We start from the raw sequence: 26,437 nt of genomic DNA, 5'->3' as shown, positions 1-26,437 counted from the left end.
TATGTACCCAGTTTTTTCAAATACATACATTTTTGTAGGCCTTTTTGACTAAATAACATTTGTATGAGAAATTTTCTTAATATTGACAGTTGTTCCATAATATAGACATTTTTGTATGTATTTCTTGATCAGAGAACTTCATGACAAAATTTGGAGTGCAAATTTTGAAGGATAACTGAGTTTTAGTTTGCATAGTGGTTCTTGTTGTTGTTTATTCGGTCAGTTGCTTCTGACTCTTCGTGACTTCATGGACCAGCCCACGCCAGAGCTTCCTGTCGGCCGTTGCCACCCCCAGCTCCCCCAAGGTCTAGTCCATCACCTCCAGAATATCATCCATCCATCTGGCCCTTGGTCGGCCCCTCTTCCTTTTGCCTTCCACTTTCCCTAGCATCAGCATCTTCTCCAGGGTATCCTGTCTTCTCATGATGTGGCCAAAGGACTTCAGTGTTGCCTTTCATATCATTCCCTCAAGTGAGCAGCCTGGCTTTATTTCCTGGAGTATGGACTGCTTTGATCTTCTTGCAGTCCAAGGAACTCTCAGAATTTTCCTCCAGCACCACAGTTCAAAAGCATCTATTTTCCTTCGTTCAGCCTTCCTTATGGTCCAGCTCTCGCAGCCATAGGTTACTACGGGGAATACCATTGCTTTAACTATGCGGACCTTTGTTGTCAGTGTGATGTCTCTGCTCTTAACTATTTTATCAAGATTTGTCATTGCTGTCCTCCCAAGAAGTAAACGTCTTCTGATTTCCTGGCTGCAGTCAGCGTATGCAGTAATCTTTGCACCTAGAAAGACAAAGTCTGTCACTGCAGCCACGTTTTCTCCCTCTATTTGCCCATTATCAATCAAGCTGGTTACCATAACCTTGTTTTTTTTGAGGTTTAACTGAAACCCAGCTTTTGCACTTTCTTCTTTCACCTTCGTCATGAGGTTCCTCAGCTCGTCCTCGCTTTCAGCCATTAAAGTGGTATCATCTGCATATCTGAGATTGTTAATGTTTCTTCCAGTGATTTTAACTCCAGCCTTGGCTTCATCAAGCCCAGCACGTTGCATGATGTGTTCTGCGTACAGGTTGAATAGGTAGGGTAAGATACCTGCCGTACTCCTTTCCCAATCTTAAACCAGTCCGTTGTTCCGTGGTCTGTTCTTACCGTTGCTACTTGGTCATTATACAGATTCCTCAGGAGGCAGACAAGATGACTTGGTATCCCCATCCCACCAAGAACTTGCCACACTTTGTTATGATCCACACAGTCAAAGGCTGTAGAATAGTCAATAAAACAGAAACAGATGTTTTTCTGAAACTCCCTGGCTTTCTCCATTTTCCAGTGGATATTGGCAATTTGGTCTCTAGTTCCTCTGCCTTTTCTAAACCCAGCTTGTACATCTGGCAATTCTTGTTCCATGAATTGCTGGAGTCTACCTTGCAAGATCTTGAGCATTACCTTACTAGCATGTGAAGTAAGTGCCACTGTTCAATAGTTTGAACATTCTTTGGTGCTTCCCTTTTTTGGTATGGGGATATAAGTGGATTTTTTCCAATCTGTTGGCCATTCTTGTGTTTTCCAAATTTGCTGGCATATGGCATGCATCACCTTGACAGCATCATCTTGCAAGCTTTTAAACAGTTCAGCTGGGATACCATCATCTCCTGCTGCCTTGTTATTAGCAATGCTTCTTAAGGCCCATTCCACCTCACTCTTCAGGATGTCTGGCTCTAGCTCACTGACCACACCGTCAAATCTATCCCCGATATTATTATCCTTCCTATACAGATCTTCCATATATTCTTGCCACCTTTTCTTGATCTCTTCTCCTTCTGTTAGGTCCTTGCCATCTTTGTTTTTGATCATACCCATATGCATTGTGGTTCTACAGTGCAAAATTCAATAACTTCAAGTTAATATGCAAACTTAATGGTTTTTTCTCCCTGTCCCTAGCAGTAGTCATGATGGCTCTATGCTACCTCCAGGATCAGAGTCAGTATGTCTCTAAACACCAATTGCTGAGAAGCAGTAGCAGGAAGCTGTTATTTCCCTTGCATTCTACTTAAGAGGGTGAGGGGAGACATGATAGAGGTCTACAGAATGATGCATGGCATGGAGAAGGTGGATGGGGAAACATTTTTCTCCCTCTCTCAAAATACTAGAACCTGGGGTCATCCTATGAAGCTGATTGATGGGAGATTCAGGACAGATAAAAGGAAGGGCTTCTTCACACAGTGCATGGAACTTGCTACCACAGGATGTAGTGATGGCTACCAATTTGGATGGCTTTAAAAGGGGGTTGGACAAACTCCTGGAGGAAAGGGCTATCAATGGCTACTAGTCTTGATTGCTACATGCTACCTCCAGTACCAGAAGCAGTGAGCCTATGTACACCAGTTGCGACTTGCGAGGGGACATGGTTGGGAGGGTGCTGGTGAGTTCATGTCCTGCTTGTGGGCTCCTGGTGGACAGCTGGTTGGCCACTGTATGAACAGAATGCTGGACCAGATGGACCCTTGCACTGATCCAGCATGGCTCTTCTTATTTTCTTATGTTCTTACTTGTGGGCTTCCCACAGGCAACTGGTTGGCCAATGTGGGAAAATGGATGCTGGAATAATAGATAGGTCTTTGGTCTGATCCAGCAGGGCTCTTCTTATGTTCTTATGTTAAGGTTACCAGCCAGGGACCTTGCATTCATACTTAGGAGAATCAATTTGCAAAACAATATTTGAAATGTATAAGAATACCATTTTGTGTTGTTTTTAACTCGAAATTGCTCCATTTGCACCTCCAAATGCAAATGCGGATGCGAGTGCATTTTGTCAGGGAAAGTTCACATGGCCCCTAACTTGCACTCACATTTTAAAAAAAATGTATGCATTTTCCAAAGAATACTCGTTGTTATGCTTTAGTGTATGGGGGAATGTATACATCTGGGTGCACACTTTCAAAATATGTGTTCTGAGATGTGCACTTTCTCCATTCAGATGAGAAGAAACAGAACATAATTGAAACCAGGAGCGAGCAAGGCAGACTGAGCATCAAGGTGAATCTCAGAGAATTTTGAGTCTCGCTGATTCTCCCATCCCTAAGTACAACATAGCACAGAGCATTGGGTTTTACAGTATCCTCAAGGAAGATTTTATTTGAAACCTGTTGGCCCTTATAAATACTGTTTAGATTGCCTCCTTTTTTCCCTCCATTGGTGCTTTCCTCTTCCTCTTCTTCTCAGCAGGTGAGTCTCTCTCCCAACAATTGGTTGAACTAGGTGTATAATCACATGCTGAACTTGCAAAGTGCTGATAAGCAGTAAAAGAAAATAAAAGGTTAGAACACCCAGCTGTTCAGGCTGCCATATGCCATCCTAATAATCTCGAGGAGGGGCTGGGGGGGGGGCTTCAATAAAGTGTACTGCTGGGGACCAAATGCTAGGAGCAAGATATATAAAATATAAATTTTAGTATAGCGACATTTTATCAATGATGTCTGGAAGCTAGGAGACATTCATAGCATTACGCACAGTTAATCTCATAGATAAATAGGGGAATTCCATGTGCAGAAAAAACACCCGAAAGCACCCTGGTGGGGAAACAATGCTCCTTTAAAAGAGGGGGAGGGTTGAAACTGATTTTAAAAGTGTTCCTTTAACTTTGAATTATAAGACATTATCAGTATGCGCACTCTCAATTCAGACTGGGGGGTGGCGAGAGGAGAGGAAGAGGAAAGGGATAATAGAGGAGAATCAAATGGAGTGCTTCCATCCCTGCTGATTCTCTTCCACCCCACCAACTGTGTTGCACAAGTGGCCCCCACCAGTTGTGCAACAACACTTTAGTGCTTCTGGAGTTTTTGGAAGGAGGCAGGTCAGTGGAGCTCACATAAGGGAGCTCTACTAACCCATCTCCTTCCAGAAATGAGTGTTTCTGCTCATTTGGGGGCTTCTCTTGGGAAGAGTTAAATCTCCCTTGCAGAAGTGCTGAGTCCCACTTGCACAATGCAGTCTTGGGACCCACCACCGGTGCAATGGATTGCTGGGGTGGAGAAGGATCAGTAGGGGCGTAAGTACCCCATTGGATGCCGCCCATAGTGTTCCCAATGCAGTCTAGGCTAGGGATGGTGGAGAATTCCGCCACAGATCTTGATGAGGCCGAATGCCAGTGCATTAGCCCCCCCAAACCTGTGGTGGAACGAAGCCCCCCTAACTGGGGATGGCAAAAGAATACAGAGGAGGGTCAGGCTTGAGCTGAAGTTTAAAGGAAAATAACAGCCCTACTGAGGAGTTTATATTGGTGGTGTGGAGAGTGAGAGTGGGGCCACCACATATGCTCACCCCATCCCCTCTATTAGACGGAGGAGCAATAGCTCAGTGGTGCAGCACCTGCTTTACATGCAGAACATCCCAGCCTTGATTCCCAGCATCTCCAATTGGGGCTAGGAAGGGATCCTGCCTGAAACCCTGGAGAGCTGCTGCCAGTCAGTGTCAACAGTGCTAGGCTAGATGGACCAAGGGACTGACTCAGTACACAGCAGCTTCCTATGTTCCTTTCATGCCCCAGAGCTGTCCACATACTCAGGAAGGCCTGAAGGGAAACCCTGCAGAGGTCACTCAGAGAGTCGTGGGGTGTTGACATCAGTGTCCTGCCTGGACTGGCACCAACTAGAACTTGCCTGGAAGGAAGTTCTAAAGCGACCTCCCCCAACCCAGTGCTTTCCAGATGTTTCAGATAATAACTTCCAGCATTCCTGATCATTGGCCATGCTGGCTGGGGATGATGGGAGTTGAAACATCTGGAGGGCACCAGGTTGAAACACCTGGAGGGCACCGGGTTGGGGGGCTGACCTAAAGGCACATGTGGGATGGCTACCACATGTGAGGGCAGATCTGCGTAAACCAGATCTGAGAGCCAGTGTGGTGTGGTGTAGTGGCTAGACCATTGGACTGGGAGCCGGGAGATCCGGGTTCTAGTCCACACTCAGCCATGGAAGCTAGAGTTGGAATCTAGGGGAGCAAGCTGCAAAAGTAACTTATGCATGTGTGTGCATGTTCAGGTGTCAGAATCTTCTTCAGGTTCAGAAGAGAATACAAATGTAGGGATGGGGGATAATTTCTCCCCGAAACTTCGGGGGGCCGAGTGCCAACGTGTTCGGCCCCCTGAAGTAGTTTCGGGGAGAAATTCTCCGCACCCCCCGCACCCCCCGGGATGGGACTTACCTTTCCCGAATGTCCCTCCCGGCGGCGGGTCCCGGCGGCGGGTCCCGGCGGCGGGTCCCGGCGGCGGTTCGGCAGGTCTTCGACAGGGGCAGAGGCGGCAGCCGGTCTTTCGACCGGCTGCCGCCGCCACCATTCCAATAAAAGTAAAAAAAAAAAATGCCCCCGTGATAGGCTACGTGACGATTAACGTAGCCTATCACGGCTAGATTTGCAAAGTCAGCCGTGATAGGCTACGTTAATCGTCACGTAGCCTATCACGGGTGACTTAAAAAAAAAAAGCGCGTACGGCTAATGGCGGCTCCCATAGGGAGCCGCCATTTGCGTTCCTTATTTGGCCGCTGTAGTCTACGTAAAGATTGCGTAGATTACGGCGAAAATAAGGGCAACGCTATTTGTGTTGCCCTTATTTTCGCCGTAGTCTACGTAAAGATTTACGTAGACTACAGCGACCAAATAAGGAACGCGAATGGCGGCTCCCTATGGGGGCCGCCATTTGCGTACGCACTTTTTTTTTTTAAGTCACCCGTGATAGGCTACGTGACGATTAATGTAGCCTATCACGGCTGACTTTGCAGATCTGTCCGTGATAGGCTACGTTAATCGTCACGTAGCCTATCACGGGGGCGTTTTTTTTTTTAACTTTTTATTTCGCGGCCGGGCGAGGCGAGGCGCCTCCTCCCCGGCCTGAATTTCAGCCAGGCGAGGCGGGAAGCCTCCCCCCCAACCTGAATTTCAGCCGGGCGAGGAGGGAAGCCTCCCCCCCCCCAGCCTGAACTTCGGGGGAAGCAGCGAAGCGCCTCCCCCCCACCGCGAAGCAAGCTGCGAGACCAGGTAAGTGGCTTTCGTGCACCCCTATACAAATGAGACAAATTGGCCTCCACAATTGCAGGGCAGTATGAGGCCACCAGATTGGCCAAGACAGGTTTAAGAACATGAGAAATGTGCTGCTAGAACAGACCAAAGGCCTACCTAGTCCAGCATTCTGTTCTGTTCCCACAGTGAACAACCAGATCCCTGTGGAAAGCCCACAACAGGACATGAATGCAATAGCACCCATGTTCCCCAGCAGCTGGTATACAGTGGCATACTGCCTCCAGTACTGGATGTAATGTATAGCCCTCATGACTAATATCATTGATGGTCTTATCTGCCATGAATTGGTCTAATCCCCTTTTCAATCCATCCAAGTTGGTGGGCATCACTACATCTTGTAGTAGTGAATTTTAGAGTTTAACTATGCAACATGTTCAGATGTACTTCCTTTCATTTGCCCCCATCTCCCACTGTTAAGCTTCTTTGAATGACCCTGGATTCTAGTATTATGATGCTAATATTATCCCTATCCACTTTCTGCACTCCATGCATAACTTCGTACACCTCTGTCTTGAGCTTAAAAGCCCCAAACATGGTGACCTTTCCTCATAGGGGAATTGCTCCATTGCAAACTTGATCATGTTGCTTGCCCTTTTCTGCACCTTTTCCAGCCCTCGAATGTCCTGTTTAAGCGCACTCACCAGAAAATAGTGACAGCTTGGCCTTGTTGCTTTTGCTTGGTCAATAGAACAGGACGTTCTCCTTGATTAACCCTGGCACCGACAATCTCTGGCTAGGGATGGATGGACTCCCCCATGCCCGGCATCATTAGCTCACTGAGCCGCCGCTGCCACCCGCCTCTCCTTGCAGCACCATGAGACATTCATCGTCACCTGTCGAGTGCCTGCCGAAGCCATAGGGCCACCCATCCACCCTAATGAGCTGCTACTGGGAGCACCAATGGCAGCTCGGGCACTTCTGGGTAGGTAATGTTGTGTACTTGGCAGCTGTATAAGCCCATTTACACAACATTACAGGTGTGAATGTTCTATTCATGCCTGTAATGTTGTGTAGACAACCCCTTTATGGCCGCCAATTAGGCAACATTACCTATCTGGAATCGGTGCTCACAATGGCAGCTCGCTAGGAAGGATGGGCTTTGCCAGGCACTTGCCGACCTGCTGGGTGCTTGCTGAGCAGGTCCATGAGTGCCCCATGGTTTGGCAAGCTGGGCCCAGGAGGGTGGGTGAGGAGGAGTCCATAAGACTACACCCACCCCGTGGACTCACGCAACATCCCTACCTCTGTCATCTGACCTCAGTGACTCTGTTGAAGAACACACACTCCAGAACTGGATTTTGGTAGAGTTGCCAGTGGTACAGGTTTGGCCACAATGCCAACATATTACTGCAGATAGAGAATTATATTCCAAATTTAAAAAAATATATATTATTATTCAAAATAAAAGATTGTTCAGAGCTTCACCTAACTTCTCAGACCCCTATTAAGTCTGCCAGATTGGCCTTTTACTTATGTTTCATCACCTGCTAATCTACCAATTCTCCAAATGTTTTTGGATAAACTTCTATTTTGAAGTAAGCTCCAGAAGAAGCACTAGATCTGATTCAGGTGCTACCTCCTTCAAGAAAGCTTAATAACAGTATTAAGAGGCCAACGTGTGGATAAAGACCATCAACTGAAGCTACTCTACTTAGAACATCCTTCCAAATAAGGTACTGGGTTTGGGGTTTTGCAAATTACAGATCATTCAAAAAGTCTGCTGTTATCAATCACATTGACATAACATAGCCCAAGAAGAATATTTGACCAGAATCAAATATTTCAGCAATATTTAGCAATATCTAGCAAAGCAGGACCAGAAAAAAAAGTGAACCAAGAACAGATAATATGCAGCAGCATTAAAACAAAACAGAATGATAAAATATGGGGGAGGGGATATTTAAAAAGACAGTAGATATTATGTTGTCCAATCTAAACCTTATTCTGCTTCTATTCAGTTCTGATCACCACATAATACAGAAAGAAAAGAACGGCAAAATCATATGCGTGTTTATATGGAAAAAAGGTCCACAAGTTCCAGCATTCCCCAGCCATGCTGGCTGGGGCATGCTAGGAGTTGCAGGACTTTTTTTTCCCACCTAAACATGCATAGGATTGCACCCCAAATCCTGTAACATGTGGTAAACATGATCAGACTGAAATACTTTAGGGAGAAATGTGAGTCAACAGCAACAACCACAACAACCAAACAACCAGGACTGTTTTTCCCAGTGAAAAAGTGGGAATGCAACAGAGGCATCAAGAATGCTGGGAACATGAAACATGGAATCCTTCTCCTCACCTATCTCAGGATCAAAGAAACATAAGAGCTTCTGTACTGGCTTTGGTTTCAGAAGAATGGCGGGCAGTCAGGTGTGAATTTGTCCAGAATCATATGCAGTATCTACTGTAGTGTTTAATAGCACAAGTAGACTGATTTGCTAAAAAGTTGGCAATTTTCATATTCTAGAGTTGGTTCTCACAGCTGTATTAACATATAGTGAAGGCCCTGCTTTTCGCTACTAACAGAATCTAAAACAATGTACAGTAGTCGCTCTTCACACTCTGCACCTTCTAACTGATAAGAAGTGCTTCTTTCTGTACTGCATTTTGCTGCCAAGAGAGAAAGGCCTTGGTAAAGAGGGGAGGAGTGGAGCAACGGTGCCCTTCCTGACAGTTTTCTAACAGAGTGAGGCTTGCTCCATAAAATCCTGAGCAAATTGGCCAACTACCTGTTCTCATCTGAGAGGGGGAAAGTGCCCCGCCTGCTCAGATAACCAGCCCCAAGGAACGGCACCCTGTCACTCCAATGGGAACCAGAGTGACTGAACCAAGAGTTAAGGGATGTGTAAGCTTTATTTTGCTTTCTCTGCATCCATTTTCCACCCATAAATCATTCTTTCTCACAAGTGGCCTTGACTCATATTGCTGGCCTCGAATCTGTTTAGTGAGTGGGCTCTGGCCAGGCTGCAGTTTAAGACAGCAACCAAGCAAACCAAAAAAAACCCTGTTTACCGTTGATAAAAATGAATATCTTGTTAAACTGAATTCAACTGCAGGATCCCCTGGTGTGTAATGTAACTCATTCTATTTGCTTCTGAAATGTCCACAGGTGCTGAAAAGCAGGGGGGCTATATCTCCTGTGCGATGTGTTGCTAACAGGATGCTTGTGTCATACAGGAAGTATGAAGTATTGGAAATACGTGTGCAGTGTTCCCTTGCCACACATGTTCTAGTATATTAGATCTTAGTCTGCCACCTCAGGTCCTCTGAGGGCTCTCTGCTGAGGCTGCCGAATGTGAGACGGGCAGCCACACGCAACAAGACGCCTTTCCCTTTACCGCCCCTCCTCAGTCGTGGAACGACCTGCCGGGTGGAATGCGCCTGCTGACCTCCTTGAAGGCTTTTAAGCAGGCATGAAAGACGCTGTTATTCTGGCAGGCCTCCCTTTCCTGGAACTCTCGTTCCTTTTGCCGACTTTTGTATGCTGATTTTAAGCTGTGTTGTTTTGAGCCGTGTTGTTCTATTGTTGGATTTTTTGTTGTTGTTACATTTTTTTAGTTCAAAGTTGTTCATATATATTGTCCAAATGCTTTTGAGTAAATGGCTTTTAAACTTTGTATATTGTATTTTAATGTTTTCAGTTTGTATATTGTATTTTAATGTTTTAACTTCTGTAAAGTACCTAGAGAGCTTCAGCTATAGGATGGTATAGAAAAGTAATAAAGTAATTAATTAATTAATTAATTAATGTTCTGAGCAGTATCTGGACTGTGTGATCCTAAGGAGCAGAATTGCCATGGACACCCCCCCCCACACACACACACACATACACGCACTGCCATATCTCCTCATAGGGATGGCAGAGAATTTCTCCCCGAACCTTCGGGGGGCTGAGCGCCAACGCATTCGGCCCCCAAAAATCGGCAGTGAAATTCTCCGCCCCCCCCCCCCGGGATGGGACTTACCGTAGCCGAATGTCCCTCCCGGCAGCGGGTCCCGGCGGCGGTTCGGTGGGCTTTCGGCGGGGGCGGGGGCGGCGGACGGTCTTTCGACCGGCTGCCGCCGCCGCCATTACAGCTGAAGTAAAAAAAAAAACAACAACCCCGTGATAGGCTACATAACGATTAACGTAGCCTATCACGGCTAGATCTCCAAAGTCAGCCGTGATAGGCTACGTAAATCGTTACGTAGCCTATCACGGGTGACTTTGAAAAAAAAAAAAAAGCGCGTACGCAAATGGCGGCCCCCATGGGGTGCCACTATTTGCGTTCCTTATTTGGTCCTGGTAGTCTACGTAAAGATTTATGTAAAGGTAGACTACCGGGACCAAATAAGGAATGCAAATGGCGGCGCCCATAGGCCGCCGCCATTTGCGTACGTGCTTTTTTTTTTCTTTTTCAAAGTCACCCGTGATAGGCTAAGTAACGATTTACGTAGCCTATCACAGCTGACTTTGGAAATCTAGCCGTGATAGGCTACGTTAATCGTCACGTAGCCTATCACGGGGGTTTTTTTCTTTGTTTGTTTTTTACACTTTCGTGGCCGGGGAGACGGGGCGCTTCTCCCCGGCCTGAATTTTGGCCGGGCGAGGTGGGACGGCTCTCCCCCCTCGCCTGAACTTCGGGGGGAGAAGCGAAGCACCTCCCCCCACCGCAAAGCACCCCTGCAAAAACGTAAGTGACTTTCGTACATCCCTACTCCTCAACAGTGTAGTTTTGGGGAAAGGGGCGCAATGGCAGGGAAGGCTGGTGTCCTGGATTGGTGATGGGAAGGCAACACAGCCCATGCTCCTGAGGAGCACTTTGCTCTGAGCAGTGATCGAATGGGAAATTTGCACAAAGCTCCCCAAATTTGTGCAAATTTCCTCCATAGACTAATGCTGGGCTGATCCAGTATACTGAGGAAATTTGCGCACATTAGGAAATATGTGCAAATTGAACTGGGATTCAGGAGTGAGACAAATGCGAATGCATGTCCAGCAATTTGTGTATGCTTTCAGCAGACGTGTGCTCATGCTCACGCTCGCATTCGGAGCTTCGAATGGGGCATGCTCCCATGTTTTGAGAGCAGAAACAGAATTCTCATACATCCCTAAGATTAGGCTTGAACTCAAAAGAAAAGAACTCAAGAGAAAAGAACAAAGAAAAGGGAACAGACTAGCCCAGGATGACCATAGATGTGGAGAGCCTAAAGGCCCCTGTTCTAGTGGCATTCAAAAGGAAAGGAAAGGTTCCTTCTCTGCAAGCACCGGGTCATTAATGACCCCTAGAGGGACACCGCTTGTACTGGCATTTTCATGGCAGACTGTAGTGAGGTGGTTTGCCATTGCCTTCCCCAGTCTTGACTACCTTTCCCCCAGCAAGTTGGGTACTCATTTTACTGACCTTGGAAGGATGGAAGGCTGAGTCGACCTGAGCCAGTTACCCAAGACCCAGCTTCCACTGGGATCAAACTCAGGTCGTGGGGAGAGTTTCGGTTGCAATACTGCCGCCTACCACTCTGCACCACATGAGGCTCTTAGTGGCATTCAAAGCTACCCTATTATTTCATCAGTTAACTGACTGTATGACATTGCAGTTTCTTGCCATCCTTAAAGACAGTTGTTATCGGGCAGCCTTTGGCCCACTTTCAGTTTATTTACTATCATAACTGCCTTCACCAGTACAGGCACTACAGGGGGTTTGGCAAGACTTATAATTTTGTTTAACTACTGCAGTGTCTAATGTCTGTAATTTTGAGGAATCTGCTGTATACAGTGTGTTTGCATACATACGTTGGTGCATTCTTTGGCATACTTTTTATATACTAGACCATGTCCTAATTGCACTAGACCACGTCAAAATGTGTTTGATCCATTTGGTACTGGTTACTTTTGTTATAGTTTGTTTTTTTCATCACAATAATATTGTATTCTCTTTTATTGTTTAGATGTATGCTTCTAAACTACACAGATTTTTTTTTAAAAAAAACCTTTATTATTAGATTTTGATTCTATCTATCTATCTATCTATCTATCTATCTATCGACCACCAGTAATCCCAACCCAGTTGTTTGCTGTTCTATTGCTTAGGGTTCTGGGATACTTTCTGATTTGTTTGACATACTCCCATCCAGCTGAATAACTCAGTCAAGAGTATCACCATTGTGCTTTTATTTCTCCTCCCTTCCAATCCCTTTTCTTGTGTCTCATGTCCTTTTAGATTGTGGGCCTGGGGGCAGGGACTGTCTCACTGTTGATTCTTCTAAGATGCTCTAGGAGTCCTTTGAAGAGCAGGATAGAAATGATTTGAATAAATAAATAAATGAGTGGAGGGCAAAGCTTGGATGAGATTCCCTTGAATTGGTTCAAAATCAATTCACTTCTGTTGAGACCATTCCTAATCAAATCAGGGTGGAGGTCAGCTCTCATGAAAGTGTGGAATCTATTTGTTACAATGTGAAAATGTTTTCTTTTCATTAGGAGTTAAATTATGAGCAAACATCATTCCTTAATTAAAATCTGGGAGAGTTGCCAGGGGCCAGATGGAATTGCCCCAGCTGCCATGTTGATTCCACAAATTATATTCTCTGCTGTATCAAAATCAGGCCTGACAAAATCCAAACCATCGAAGATACCAACAAGCCTGAAACACACAAATTTTGAGGTAGAACTCCACATCGAAGTGGAGAAATTAAATGTCGCTTTCAAAATTTCACATTCATCATTGAAAATGTTTGGAAAATATCGAATATCTGCCAATATTTGTTTTCAGTCCAAAGGCAATTAATAGTAGGACCTTTGAGCTAGGTGAGTCCTGGGTATGGAAAGGCTGGAGACCACTTGTGTTGATTGCATGCTGCAATTTTGTAATGAATTTTTGCAGATATCCCTGAAACAAATAAACAAAAAACGCTACTTACTGTGGCTGTGCCTGAGACAGTTTGTGCATTTGTGTCGCTTGTGTTTGGTTCAGAGTGCGTCTGAGCAGGTGGATACATATTTAACGTGTGCTCTGGAACTGTGGTTTGGCCTGTGTAGTCTGGAGTTGGGTGAGGATGGGGTGCGGTGTATTCTGCTGGGATACCGTTCTGAGGAGGTGCGAACTGAGCGGAGGCATAAGGCTGTGCCATTGTGTCAGGAGGTGCTGTAGCTTCCTGATTACCCTGTAAAGATGACCGATTAAAAAAGGGGGGAGGGGAGGAGAAGAAGAAGAAGAAAGTAGGTAAGACAATCAAGTTTGCCCTTTGAAGGTTAAGTCACCCAACACATTATGGGTAGTATCCAACACTGCTGCTCTGCTTATGAAATTAATATCGCACTAGTGTAAGCAACCTCTAGTGCTATGCTAATAGCGGCATTAGAAAACCTGATGGGACGGGTTTTCTGTGGAAGCCCATCATGCCAGCTTACACTATTGGTGTAGCTTTAGAGACCTCTTATGCTACAGCTATGTGAACTATGTAAGGGAGCAATCCTATGGCTGCTAGACAGCAGCTAGTCAGCCATAACATTATTCGGTTTCCGGGAACTGGCTTCAGAGCCAGGGCTCCGAGGCTGGTTCCCAGGAAACTTCCTCCCTGCCCTTGCCCCCACCACCTTGTAAGAAGCGCAGTTTATCTCCAGCTCCACACTCATAAGAGCAGCGCGGAGTTGGGAGGAAGGGGGCATTCCTGGGGGCAGGGAGGGGGGGACAGAGGAAGCATCATTATGATGCTTCCTATGTGTTCTCTGGCCTCTCCCACCCACCCTGCTTCAACCCACTCTGGCTAGACAGCCAAAAGACAGCCAGAGAAGATCCCCTCCACACTCCACCCGCCCTGCATTGGATAGTCGGTCACCTTCGAGTTTGGAGGCAGCTGACTATCCACACTGGATTGTGTCCTAAGTGGAGCAGAAGTGTTGGACACAGTCCCATGTCTACAACAGCACTGGTATTATTATTATTATTATTATTATTATTATTATTATTATTAATAATAAAATTTATCAATCGCCCATCTGGCCGGTCACCCAGCCACTCTGGGTGATGTACAAAGTATATAATAAAACAGTTTAAAACAATAAAATTCCACAGTAAAAACATTTTCTAAAATACCCTAACCCACCCCAAATGCCTGCCTGAACAACCACATTTTTAATGCGCAGCGGAAGCTCACTAAAGAGGGGACATGGTGGAGTTCCCTAGGGAGGGAGTTCCACAGAGTGATGGCCACCAGTATTACAGTAGGAACCTCATTCAGGTTTACTCTTGACATCATTTACATCTAAGCATTGCTACTATCAAATAGCTTTTAAAAGCTGTTGGCCTTAAAGTTAGTCAGGAGTACGTCCCATGGAAATAAATGGGGAAAGTCCCATGAGTAATTCCCATGGAAGTAAGGTCATTACCATGAACTTAGGTCCCCATCACAACCAACTTTGGACTGGAACTAGATCCAGTCTTAGTCATATTTAGAGCAAACTCATTGAAATCCATTGGACTTATTTCAGTCCCATTGATTACACTGGGTCTACTCTAAGTCTGAATCCAACCTTCTATCGGGGTCAGCACCCTTAGCTTTAAAATTGTTGTTCTTCATGTTGTTCAACCAAGCAGCATTTATTTATGAAAATAATCTATGTCCCACCTTTGCACTAAAAAAAATATAATGCTCAGAGTGTCTAGCCACATGTACTGCAGTAGTTTGATCAGTAAATCGGTGATATAGATCTATACACTTTTAAAGAAAAGAAGATAACACCATTTATTAGATATAATGTAAAGAAAATCAGTAAATATGGTCCAATATATTGCATTCATAACTACTTCCAAAATATGAGCATAGTATTGAATAAAAATAGTTAAAGGTAGAAGCCTTTAAATTATGCGTTTAAGAGAGCCAGTGTGGTGTAGTGGCTAGAATGTTGGGCTGGGAGCTGGGAGATCTGGGTTCTAGTCCCCACTCGGCCATGGAAGCTCACTGGGTGACTTTGGGCCAGTCACAGACTCGCAGCCCAACCTACCTCACAGGGTTGTTGCTGTGAGGATAAAATGGAGAGGAGGAGGATAATGTAAGCTGCCTTGGGTTTCTTAAAGAGGAAAAATGGCAGGATATAAATGTAATAACTAAATAAATGAATAAACAAACAAACAAAGTAAGTATCTCCACAGGAACAAGTAAAGTCATTGGGATTGGATTCTGACAATGCAGGAGTCCCAGGAATTTGCCAGATTCCCCCCGCCCCATAGTCCACCAGCTGGTCTCACAGGTCATTCTATGAGCTGGGGCTCCCACGACCCTACTACTGCTTAATGGTAGTTAGAGAACAATGTGGGAATCCCCATTCCCCACCCTACCCCCAAATAAGATTTAATGTTTTTTGAAGCCGATCATCCTGGACTATAGAAGATGCTACATCTGTCCATCTGGCTCTAAGGAGCCTGCACGCAACTCAGCCAGATACTTGAAAGTTGATGTCAAAAGGCATAAAAAACTTCAAAGATATTCTCTTGGGCCTTCTCTTTGACCTAAGAATTACAACACAAGTTCTGCCATTTGAAGAAAGACAATTCTTTGTCTTACAATGCAAGAATGTGAACATTTTGCTAGTCATTTTCTTCACCAAGCGTACTTTAATGAAACAAAATGGTGGCCATAAGAGGTGTGGCTAGTCCCATAGTACGAGTAATCTGCCCCAAAAGCTAAGTACAAAGCAGAGGACAGAGGTGGGATCTGAGCCCCGACACACCTTTGGACCTGCAATTTTCAGTGCCAACAGAAACTTGTTTCACAGAAGCCAAATTCTTTCTCTGGATCGCCACTCACACTCACACAGAGGTGGGATCTCACAGAGGCAGGATCTCACAGAGGTGAGATCAGAGGTGGGATCTCACAGAGGTGAGATCACAGAGGCGAGATCAGAGGGGAGATCACAGAGGGGAGATCACAGAGGGGAGATCACAGAGGGGAGATCAGAGGGGAGATCAGAGGTGGGATCTCACAGAGGTGAGATCAGAGGTGAGATCAGAGATGAGATCAGTGGTGGGATCTCACAGAGATCAGAGATCAGAGGTGAGATCAGATCAGAGGTGAGATCAGAGATGAGATCAGTGGTGGGATCTCACAGATATCAGAGATCAGAGGTGAGATCAGATCAGAGGTGAGATCAGAGGTGGGATCTCACAGAGGTGGGATCTGAGCCCCGACACACCTTTGGACCTGCAGTTTTCAGTGCCAACAGAAACTTGTTTCACAGAAGCCAAATTCTTTCTCTGGATCGCCACTCACACACCTCAGCTCACCAGCCGGAGGCTGGCTCTCCCTCCCTCCCTCCCTCCCTCCCTCCCTCCCTCCATCTCCCTTTCCCCTCTCCTTTTCCCTTTCCCTTTCCCTCTCCCTCACATGCACACACATACGCAAACCACACACTCACACATGCACACACAAACCATCCATTCACAAACATGTGCACACACTCACTCACCCCCCACACACACACCATGTACCCCACATGCATGCATGCATAATGACACTTCCTTTCTCCTCCTCCCTGCAAACACAAAAGAACAAGACTCACTCTTTGTAGGGATCCTGCCCAAATACCCTCTACACCCTTTCTCTCCCCCTCTCTTTCTCATACACATTCACACACCCCGATCCATTCTGACATACAAACACATACGACAATGGAACCAATTACCTGGGGGGGTAGTGGGCTCTCTCACACTAGAGGCATTCAAGACGAAGCTGGACAGCCATCTGTCCAGCCATCTGTCGGGGATGCTCTGACTTGCATTCCTGCACTGAGCAGGGGGGTGGACTCGATGGCCTTGTCAGCCCCTTCCAACCCTACTGTTCTATGACTCTATGATTCTATAACCTTTGCCTGCCCCCCAGGTGGCTCCCCCTGGCCCCACCAACTTCCTGCTGGTTTTCCTACCCCCACAACTGGCTTCCTGCTGCCCTTCTTGGCCCTTCTACACTCCCTACCCACTCCATTGCTTTCTTTACCCCTCCCCCAACTTTAGGGACAAAAATGGCAGGAGCCCTTTTTTCTTCCCTCCCCTTCTTTTTATGGATGGTGGGACATGCTGCAGAGGAAAATGGCCTGCAGCCACCTAGGGATGTACAGACTGTGTAAAATCCGCTCCGTCTGTGTTTTGTGGATTGTCAGGTGCCTTTTGTTCCATCATCTGCTCACATGGATGCAAACATCTTTTTCATCGTGTGGAAAAATACGCAAATAATTATGTAAGTAAACGTAAAGTAACGTAATTTACTTTAGTACGTAATATTTAGCATATTGTCCACCATTCCATTCAAAGTTTCCTCAACAGAAACTTATGTATTTTCCTATGAATTTATATTCGTAAATTTCAGGAAAGTGAAAAAAATCATCCGGAAGTCCACGGACTCTGTGCAGCCTGAGGGGGTTGCTTCACAATGGATTCCACAGGTCAGAATCTTAGAAATCTGAGCTCATTTTAGCCCGTCTCGAATTTCTCCAGCATCCCTACAGCCAGCCACCACCTTCATTTACTAAGAAGATCTCTGAGCCCGATGTGTGGGACAGAGGCATTCATGGGAAATGAAGATGGTAGTTGCTGAAGGTCCTTACTTTGCTTGGAGGAGATCCCAGCTGCTGGTAAGAAAAAAATGTTATTTAAAAACAAACAAAATGTTGAAGAGTTAGGGCACCTTGGCGGGTGCCGAGAAAGGCACACTGGGGCGCGCTGGTACTTGTAGGCCCCACATTGCACACCCAAACTCCACACTGTGAAGGGAAAGCTCCTTTACAGTTTAAAGAATGAGGGATAAATCGGCTTTGCAGTCTGATGCACATCCATCCAAGTGAAGATGTAGTGGTGTCGCAGCTGCCTGGTCTCCCTGCTGAACCAAGAATTTAAAGCTACACAGGCAATTTCTGGGAAGCAGTCTCAGGAGGGCATGGAAATATCAGTTGTTTGAAATGGAATGGAAGTCAGCATTTTTTGTGATTAAAAAAGCAGAGAGAGAGAGAGAGAGAGAGAGAGAGAGAGAGAGGGAATTAATGTCCAGGTGCAATTTGTTCTAAAGAGTTTTATGCTACCTTGAGCTCTAAAACAGATGTTATAGAGACCCCCACTGTTTCTCATTAACAATGACAGCCCTTTCACAAGCTCAGAATTAGTATTCATCGCATTCACTCTTTGTGCTAATTACAGCTAATATTTAATTAAGAGCATTGAGCTTTGGTAAGATTTCTTACTGGTGACTACATACTTATTTCACTTCAAAAGCAACATCAAGAAAACCTCCTGCAATGAAAAACAGGCCACCAAGCTGTATGTGCTGGTGTGCAAATGCATATGTGTTTATGCATGAGTGTGAAGGAGGATTAGCGTATTGTTGTTGTTGTTATGAACAGAAATAATAATAATAAAAAGACAGTCCCTGCCTACAGACTTAGGATGCATTACGCTGGGAATTCTGTTCTGTTTAAGCTTGATGGGATTCCACAGTTCCAGTAAGTGGTGGTGACAAACAGTAGCGGATTTTTTTTTTTTTTTCTGATTCCAGAAATATTTTGTGCAGGTATTTGGGGGGTTCCGTCATTTCTGCAAATTGTAATTTGTGCATTTTTTTTTTAATTTAGGGGTCTTGAAAATTGCACAAATGATGCTGTAATTTTTTAAAAATATATCCTTCTATTGGTGATCTTGCACAAGTGTGCACAATCACAAGTCTGCCTGTCCGCTATATAGCCCCACAGAGGCATATTCCCTTCTTGTCAATACCCTTGTCGGTTTCATCCCCTCCACTTTGCTTAGCCCAATAGAGCCATATTCTGAACTTGTCAAAGAACTTGTCAGTTTCATCCTCCATTTTGGCACTTCCCAAGTGGGCCGGGGGGGGGGGGGCTGCGGGGCTACAGGAAGATTTGCAATTGTGTGCACTTGTGCAAGATCACCAATAAAAATAATGTAAACTATGATATCATTTGCACAAATTTCAAGATCATTATAAAAAAAAAATAGCACAAACTGCTGCCATTAAACCAACCAACCAACCAACCAACCAGCAAAACTGGAATCCACATATTCGCTCAACTCACTACAGATCAAGTCTATGCCAGTTGGGGGGGAAGAGAACAAAGTCCACAGGGCCAAACTGGAAAAAAAAATCCATTGGTTTTTCACCCCCTAGACAGAATTCTCATACATCCCTACTACAAGCTCACAATCTAATACAAAAGGAATGGGAAGGGAAGAGGAACACAAGTAAATTCAGGTACCAGTTCTTGAAATTGCATGAGTCCTAGGCAAGTGTTCAGCCTGCTCACATTAGGGCTAGAAGTGGGGAGGGGACATGGGCGTGCACACAAGCTCTTCCCCCAACACTCCCATCTCCACAGTACCTGACCTTCCCATGTTGATAGGAAAGTCTGTAGGGGGCTTCAATTAGGGATGTACGGAATACTTACCTCCAGGTTTCGTGGGGGCGTCCATGGGGGGGGAGGCAATCCGTCCCTCTCCCTGGAATCCTCCCCAGCTGGATCCACTCCGCCTCCGTGGCAAGTCTGCGGAGCTGCCAGCCAGGCCTGTCCACAGCTGGACTTCCGTCTGTTGCCGGGCTGCGGCTACAAATGGCGTTCAGCGTAGGGGATGCCATTTGCATCACTGCTTTAGCTGTGATAGGCTACGTAAATATTTACATAGCCTATCACAGCTAAAGAAGGGACGTAAAGTAGGGATGTCAGAGAATCCCGCCATGGATCTCGGTGAGGCCGAACGCCAGTGCATTCGGCCACCCGAAATCCGTGGCGGAATGAAGCCCCCCCGCCCCCCTGCCCCACGAAAGGCGCGCAAAACAGGACACCTACCTGCTGCCGTTCATGCTGACTTGCAAATGGTGGCCACAGCCGCAGCCGCAGCCGCCATTCGCTTCATCACTATAGCCGTGATAGGCTACGTAAATACTTACGTAGCCTATCACAGCTAATGCAGGGATGCCATTTGCGTCCCTGCAGAAGCCGTGATAGGCTGTGTAAGTATTTACATAGCTTGTCACGGCAAAAAAAAGGGAATGCAAATGGCAGCGGCTACGGCAGCTGCCATTTGCGTTCCCTTTTTTTTTTTTGCCTTGATAGCCTACATAAATATTTACATAGGCTATTATGGCAAAAGAGGGGCACAAATGGTGTAGTGACCACCATTTGCATTTCCTTTTTTTTTTTTTTTTGCCATAATAGGCTACATAAATATTTATGTAGCCTATCACAGCAAAATACAGGGACTCAAATGGCGGCGGCTACGGCCACCGCCATTTGCGTCCCTGCAGGCTGCCCAGCAGCTGGATGTCCAGCTGTGGGCAGCCCTGACTGGCAGCTCCGTGGAATCTCAGTGGAGCGGAGCCAGCCGGAGAGAACTTCGGGGGGAGGGATGGAGCGCCTCCCCCCCACCGTGAATGTCACCCTTCGAAAAGGTAAGTGACTTTGGTACATCCCTACACAAATGGCATGCACCATGCTGGATGCCATTTGCAGCTGCAGACTGGAGCAGTAGATGGCAGCAGACAGACCAGACCAGACAGCAGCAGGTAGGGTCCGTCCCAGAGGGATTTCGGGGGGTGGCAGGGGGGTAGTCCATTCCGCCACTGTCTCCGGCGGGGGGACAGATTCTAAAGAATCCAGCCTCATTGGAGTCCATGGCGGATTTCTCCACCATCCCTAGCTTCTACTCATGTTCACCTGAACACAACTAGAAGCTCTCTAGAATTGGGAACCCTGATCAATAGCTTAATGGCTCATTACATACTGTTTGGTCCAAGCCATTGGCCAGAAGCAGGGATGGATGAATCAGTGTATTTCTGGCCCATGCCAGTTTTGCATGTATTCAATCATCAGTCTGTTCTGCCAGTGGAGGCTGGTGGCTCCAATGTCATGGGGTGGTGAACCTGCTCCAGGTTGCAGTCAGAACCAGTCAGAACAATAAAGGAACTATCCAAGGTGCTGAACCCTATCCCCCAAATAAGTCAGCCCCTTGGTTAGCTCCTTTTGAGTCCTGACTGGTTCAGACTGAAACCCAGAATGGATTCATCACCCCACATAAATCAGAGCCACCAGCCTCCACTGTGTTCTATACAAGGTTCGCATCAGTCTGTGAATATTTTTAAAGCATGAAAATATGTATTTATTTTCATATGTAATTTCCCCTCACATATCAATTTTATACACAATTTTTCCTGATATATCTATTCGTATGCAACTTTCTCCAGTATATACATTTTTGTACTTAATGTTTGAGCCAATGAGTGCAGCAAGAACTGGACAAGGACAACTGTGTTCCAATCCACATATTAGTCTGGGAAGTGAAATTAGGTCAGTTCACTTACAAGGACAACTGTGGACAACTGTCAAGGACAACTGTCAAGGACAACAGACAACAACTGTCAAGGACAACTGTCAAGGACAACAAGGACAACTGTCAGTTCACTTATAAGGACAAGTTGTTCACTTACAAGGACAACTGTGTTCCAATCCACATATTAGTCTGGGAAGTGAAATTAGGTCAGTTCACTTAGAAATGTGGAGCAAACAAAATTCTCGCCCTTCCCTAGTCAGAATACCAACAGCTGTTGGCAAGTTGCAGAGATTTCTCTGACCCAGCCGCTGCCAGAAGCAAGATGAATTTCCTTGTTACTTAGGTCCGAAAACAAGCTTCGCCTCGCTATTTCTGCAGAGGTTGGGCCTTACCACATAGCCCTCTTTAGCCTAATCTTGTCATTGATTTGGTAGCCAACAGTTCGTTTCTTTAGCCTGAGGTTGATGGTGGATACGGATGGGGAAAACATTTGTCCAGTTTACATTTTAATACAAACTTACATAATTTAGTACTTTCAAAATTACAGGACCTGCAAAATACAGGATCTGTGACTCAATTAACCTTCAAAATTTGCACTTCTCCAAATTTTGCAATGGGGATTTCCAATGAAAAAATTACTTAAAATGTATACAATAGTGAAAGCAATGTTCAAAAATGCATGGGTTTAGAAAACTGGGAGGGTGAAACCAGGCGGCAGGCAAACTTAGAGGCCTCAGCCTGAGGTAAATGTGAGAGACTTTAGAAGTCTTAGCTTGAGAAAGAAGGTTGACTTAGAGAAGCTAGCCCAATGTGAGGGGGGTAGGATAGGTTGTAAATGTATTAAAATGTGTGAAACTCAGCCTGAGATAATGAAACGTAGTGCACAATCCTATGGTCACTAGTCAGTGGCTAGACGGCCATAGGGTTGATCGGTTTCCAGAGAACCGACCTCCACTTCCTCCCATGCCACCTCATAGGCAGTGTGGATCGGCCCTGTGCTCCGTGCTCAGAAGAGCAGCATGGAGAGGGAAAACGGGGCATTCCCAGTGGCGGGACGGGGAGGTTGGAAGTGTCAGTACGACCCTTCCTACGTGTCGTCCAGCTGCCTCTCCCCGTGCTTCGAGGTCCCACAGCTAGACAGCCAAAATCAGCTGTCTAGTCAGGAAAGCAGGGAAGCAGGAGTGTGGTAGACTTCCGCTCCTCACCACTCCTCCTGCCCCGCACTGGATAGGCAGTTGCCCCCAGGATCAGAGGCAACCATCCATCCAGATAGGGTTCCTCCTTACAGGCTCCATCCTGATGAGAAACCAGGGTGGCTAGCTTAGAAGCTTTAGCCTGAAATGAAACAGGGCCCTTAGAAACAAGCATGAAATTGATAGGCATGGTGGAGAATTCCGCCACGGATTTCAGTGAGGCTGAATGCACTAGCATTCGGCCCCCAGAAACCCGTGGTGGAATGGCCTCCCACCCCGTGCCACCCTGCGGAATCCCCCCCAGGACGAAGCTTACCGGGGGCGGATGTTCCGGTGGCAGTGGCGGTGGCGGCTCCGGCAGCAGCTGGTCTCTTGGCCAGCTGCTGCGGCCGCAAATGGCGGCCGCCGTAGTGGCCGCCATTTGCGTCCTGCCAGGCTGCTGTGATAGGCTACGTATGTATTTACATAGCCTATCATGGCAAAGAGCAGGGGCGCAAATGGCATAGCAGCCACCATTTGCACCCCTGCTCTTTGCCGTGATAGGCTACATAAATACTTACGTAGCCTATCACGGCAGCCTGGCAGGACGCAAATGGCGGCCGCTACGGCAGCCACCATTTGTGGCTGCAACAGCTGGCTGTAGCAGGAACTCCGGCTGCAGACAGCCCTGGCTGGTGGCTCCACGCAGCCGCCATGGAGCAGAGCAAGCCTAGGGAGGATTCCGGGAGGAGGGACAGAGTGCCTCCCCCCCACCACGAATCAAAGCTGCGAAAAGGTAAGTGAGTTTCATACATCCCTAGAAATCGAGCAGCAAAATAGTAATCCTTCATAGAATCATAGAATAGTAGAGTTGGAAGGGGCCTACAAGACTGAGTCCAACCCTCTGCTCAATGCAGGAATCCAAGTCAGAGCATCCCTGACAGGTGGCCACCCAGCCTTGTCTTGAATGCCTCCAGCATGGGAGATCCCAGCACCTCCCTAGGTCATTGGTTCCACTGTCGTATTGCTCTAATAGTCAGGACATTTTTCCTGATGTTCAGCCAGAATCTGGCTTCCTGTCACTTGAGTCCATTATTCCGTGTCCTGCACTCTGGGATGATCGAGAAGAGATCCTGGCCTTCCTCTCTGTGACAACCTTTCAAGTACTTGAAGAGCGCTATCTTATCTCCCCTCAGTCTTCTCTTCTCAAGGCTAAACATGCCCAGTTCTTTCAGTCTCTCCTCATAGGGCTTTGTTTCCAGTCCCCTGATCATCTTCATTGCCCTCCTCTAAACCCTCTCCAGCTTGTCTGCATCCTTCTTAAAATGTGGTGCCCAGAACTGGACACAGTACTCCAGATGAGGCCTCACCAGAGCTGAGTAGAGGGGAAGTAGTACTTCCCGGGGTTTGGAAGCGATGCTTCTATTAATGCAGGCCAAAATAGCATTTGCCTTCTTTGCAGCCACATCACTTTGCTGGCTCAAATCCTTGACCTGTTCTTAAGAAATGTTTGGCTTATGTTAATTTGTTGTTGTTCAGTCGTTAAGTCATGTCCGACTCTTCGTGACCCCATGGACCATAGCACGCCAGGCCTTCCTGTCCTTCGCTCTCTCCCGGACTGTGCTCAAGTTCATAAGTCCATTTACATCCACAAATATTTAATGTTCTTTACTTAGGGCTGCCAGAGCATTGGCACTGCAATTGAAAGTTGGGAATCCCTTTTTAGGGAGGCAAGTTTAATCTCAGGGCCACTAACTAGTCTAAGCTTACTATGCATATAGTGTCATTATGTAGTCACTAGATAGCTCTGGATTTAGATCTTTTTGTTTTTTGTTTTCTTCCTTAAGAGATATAATAAAATGTTTGTCTAGCTTCCTGACTAGTGTGTTCTTTAAGACTTCAATGACATGATGTCAGAAGTCAAGTTTTAAACCCACAAATTCCTAACAAGACAAAGAAAATGGCACAGTTTCCTGCACTAGAATCCTTCACCCTTTGATAATCCTGAATAATCCCACCTGAATGGAAAGAAAGATTTGCTTGCTTTCACCTGGCTCCAAAACACCATAAGGAGAGCAAAAGAATGCAAGAGAATTAAAACCTTTATGCTGTGTGGAAATAAGCCAGCAATGTTTATAAGTGCTTTACCATTGCGGAAGAGGGTCATAAGAAGCATGAGATACTTCTAGTTAAATTCGATGCTCACTTCATCTCCAGGAGGAATGTGATTTGTGAGAGGGCTTCGACAGAGGGCTTTCCGAAAGTATTGAGCTAATAGAGGACTTAACCCTTACAAAGTAATAGAGAGGGAAAACCAGTCAGACTTGATCAAAACGAAGAACACAGAGCAAAGGCAGCTTGGGAGTGAGTTGCAAAAAAGTAACTTCTACTCCAGAAAGCACTAGAAACAGTCATGGCAGCCATTTTGGAAAGGGCAAATTCACTTCTCATGTTTCTACAAAAGCGGCACAAAAGGAAACCCAGAAGTAGCAGTCCAGCCATTTAAAAACTACTCCGCAGGAGGAATGGACAAATCTGTCAGTTTGGATTTCTCTCAGTTTCTCGGTTTTCCGGTCTTAAATCTGGTTTGTCTTGAACTCTGACCATTTCTCCTGTCTTAAGTTCAGTTAGTCTGGAACTTGAGCAACTCCTGGTATTTATTTATTTATTTGAATGAAAATCAAAATGGCTCCTCTTGGACATATCAAAGGGTTTGATGTTAGTCAACCTGCTTCCTGGGATTCTTATGCAGAACAGCTTTATTCAACTTTGGCTATCTTATTTGCTTCAAGATAGAAAAGACAGCCAATGCTGAACAAAAGCATGCTGTGCTCTTGACTGTTCGTGGGCCACAGACATTTGCCATAATAAGATATCTCACTGCTCCTGCCTCACCCAAAACTACAACATTTGATGAACTTTTAGTATGATTGAAGATACATTTCTCACCAAATCCTTCAGTTAGTGTGCAGAGATTTAAATTTTACAGATGAATGCAGCAACCTTGAGAGGGCATTGCCACTTATATTGCTGAACTGTATCATCTTTCTCAACACTGCAACTTTGGGGATTTTCTAGAGGATATGTTGAGGAATCGCCGTTTATGGCGATTCTGGGGGATTTATGAGGAAACACTACAACCTCTTAAATCTGGTTTGTCTTGGACTTTGACAATTTCTCCTTTCTTAAATTCAGTTCATTTGGAACACTGTGGATTTTTTTTTTTTTTAAGATTGTGTGAAAATTCATAAGCATTTTTGTGCACATTTCTCCTAATACATGCATTTTATATCCGTCTTTGCCTAATATACACATTTTTGCAAGCAATTTTCCTAATATAATGCCTATCTGAACCTTATTTCTCCTAATATATACATTTTGTACTTTTTTTAAAAAAATGGAGAACTCCATTGCAAAATTCAGAAAAGTACAAATTTTGAAGGATAACTGAGTTTTAGTTCACATACTGCTTCAACAGTGAAATGAATCTGTTTCTGCCCCATCCCTACTCTGTAGGAAAAAGGCTCAGCCTTTCAGAATGCATGCATAAGATGTGGAAAAGTTCATAACATTAGAAGGGTTTGCCCAGCTACAGGAGCACAGCATAGAACATATTCAAGAGTAGGAGATTTGTCAATACTGTATCACACCCAGATTGTGCAAGAAGTGATCAGAGCAATGGATTGCCAATTTTCCTTAGGCTTGATATTTTGTAAAGACATTGACTCTTCCTGGAAAATCAGCTTAACTATTTGTGAAACAATATTTAATTTCAAAAGACACATCAGAGGTCTCAGAGGAGAACTACACTGGATTTCCAAATCCTGCACCCTTCATAAAGCAGAAACCATTTTATAAAGCCCAGGGGGTGTCTTACATTGCCTA

General features: G+C 45.7%; 1 protein-coding gene across 1 annotated transcript in view; it reads right to left on the bottom strand.

Annotated features, from left to right (window-relative positions):
* RBFOX1 (RNA binding fox-1 homolog 1) overlaps positions 1-18,903 on the bottom strand; it is a 379,715-nt gene extending 360,812 nt beyond the window's left edge. Inside the window, exons 1-4 of the mRNA XM_084817880.1 lie at positions 18,816-18,903; positions 17,737-17,812; positions 15,503-15,566; positions 12,979-13,221 (exon numbers count right to left, since the gene is read on the bottom strand). Of these exons, the coding sequence (XP_084674006.1) occupies positions 12,979-13,221; positions 15,503-15,566; positions 17,737-17,812; positions 18,816-18,903 (471 nt within the window). The remainder of the gene's footprint in view (positions 1-12,978; positions 13,222-15,502; positions 15,567-17,736; positions 17,813-18,815) is intronic.
* Between the last annotated feature and the right edge of the window lie 7,534 nt (positions 18,904-26,437).

This window comes from Heloderma suspectum, chromosome 12, assembly GCF_057233095.1.
Source record: "Heloderma suspectum isolate Gila_16-S chromosome 12, 16-S_ref, whole genome shotgun sequence".
NCBI classification, from domain to species: domain Eukaryota; kingdom Metazoa; phylum Chordata; class Lepidosauria; order Squamata; family Helodermatidae; genus Heloderma; species Heloderma suspectum.
Note: the sequence above shows the minus strand (reverse complement) of the source record. Positions and strands in the feature narration are given on the sequence as shown.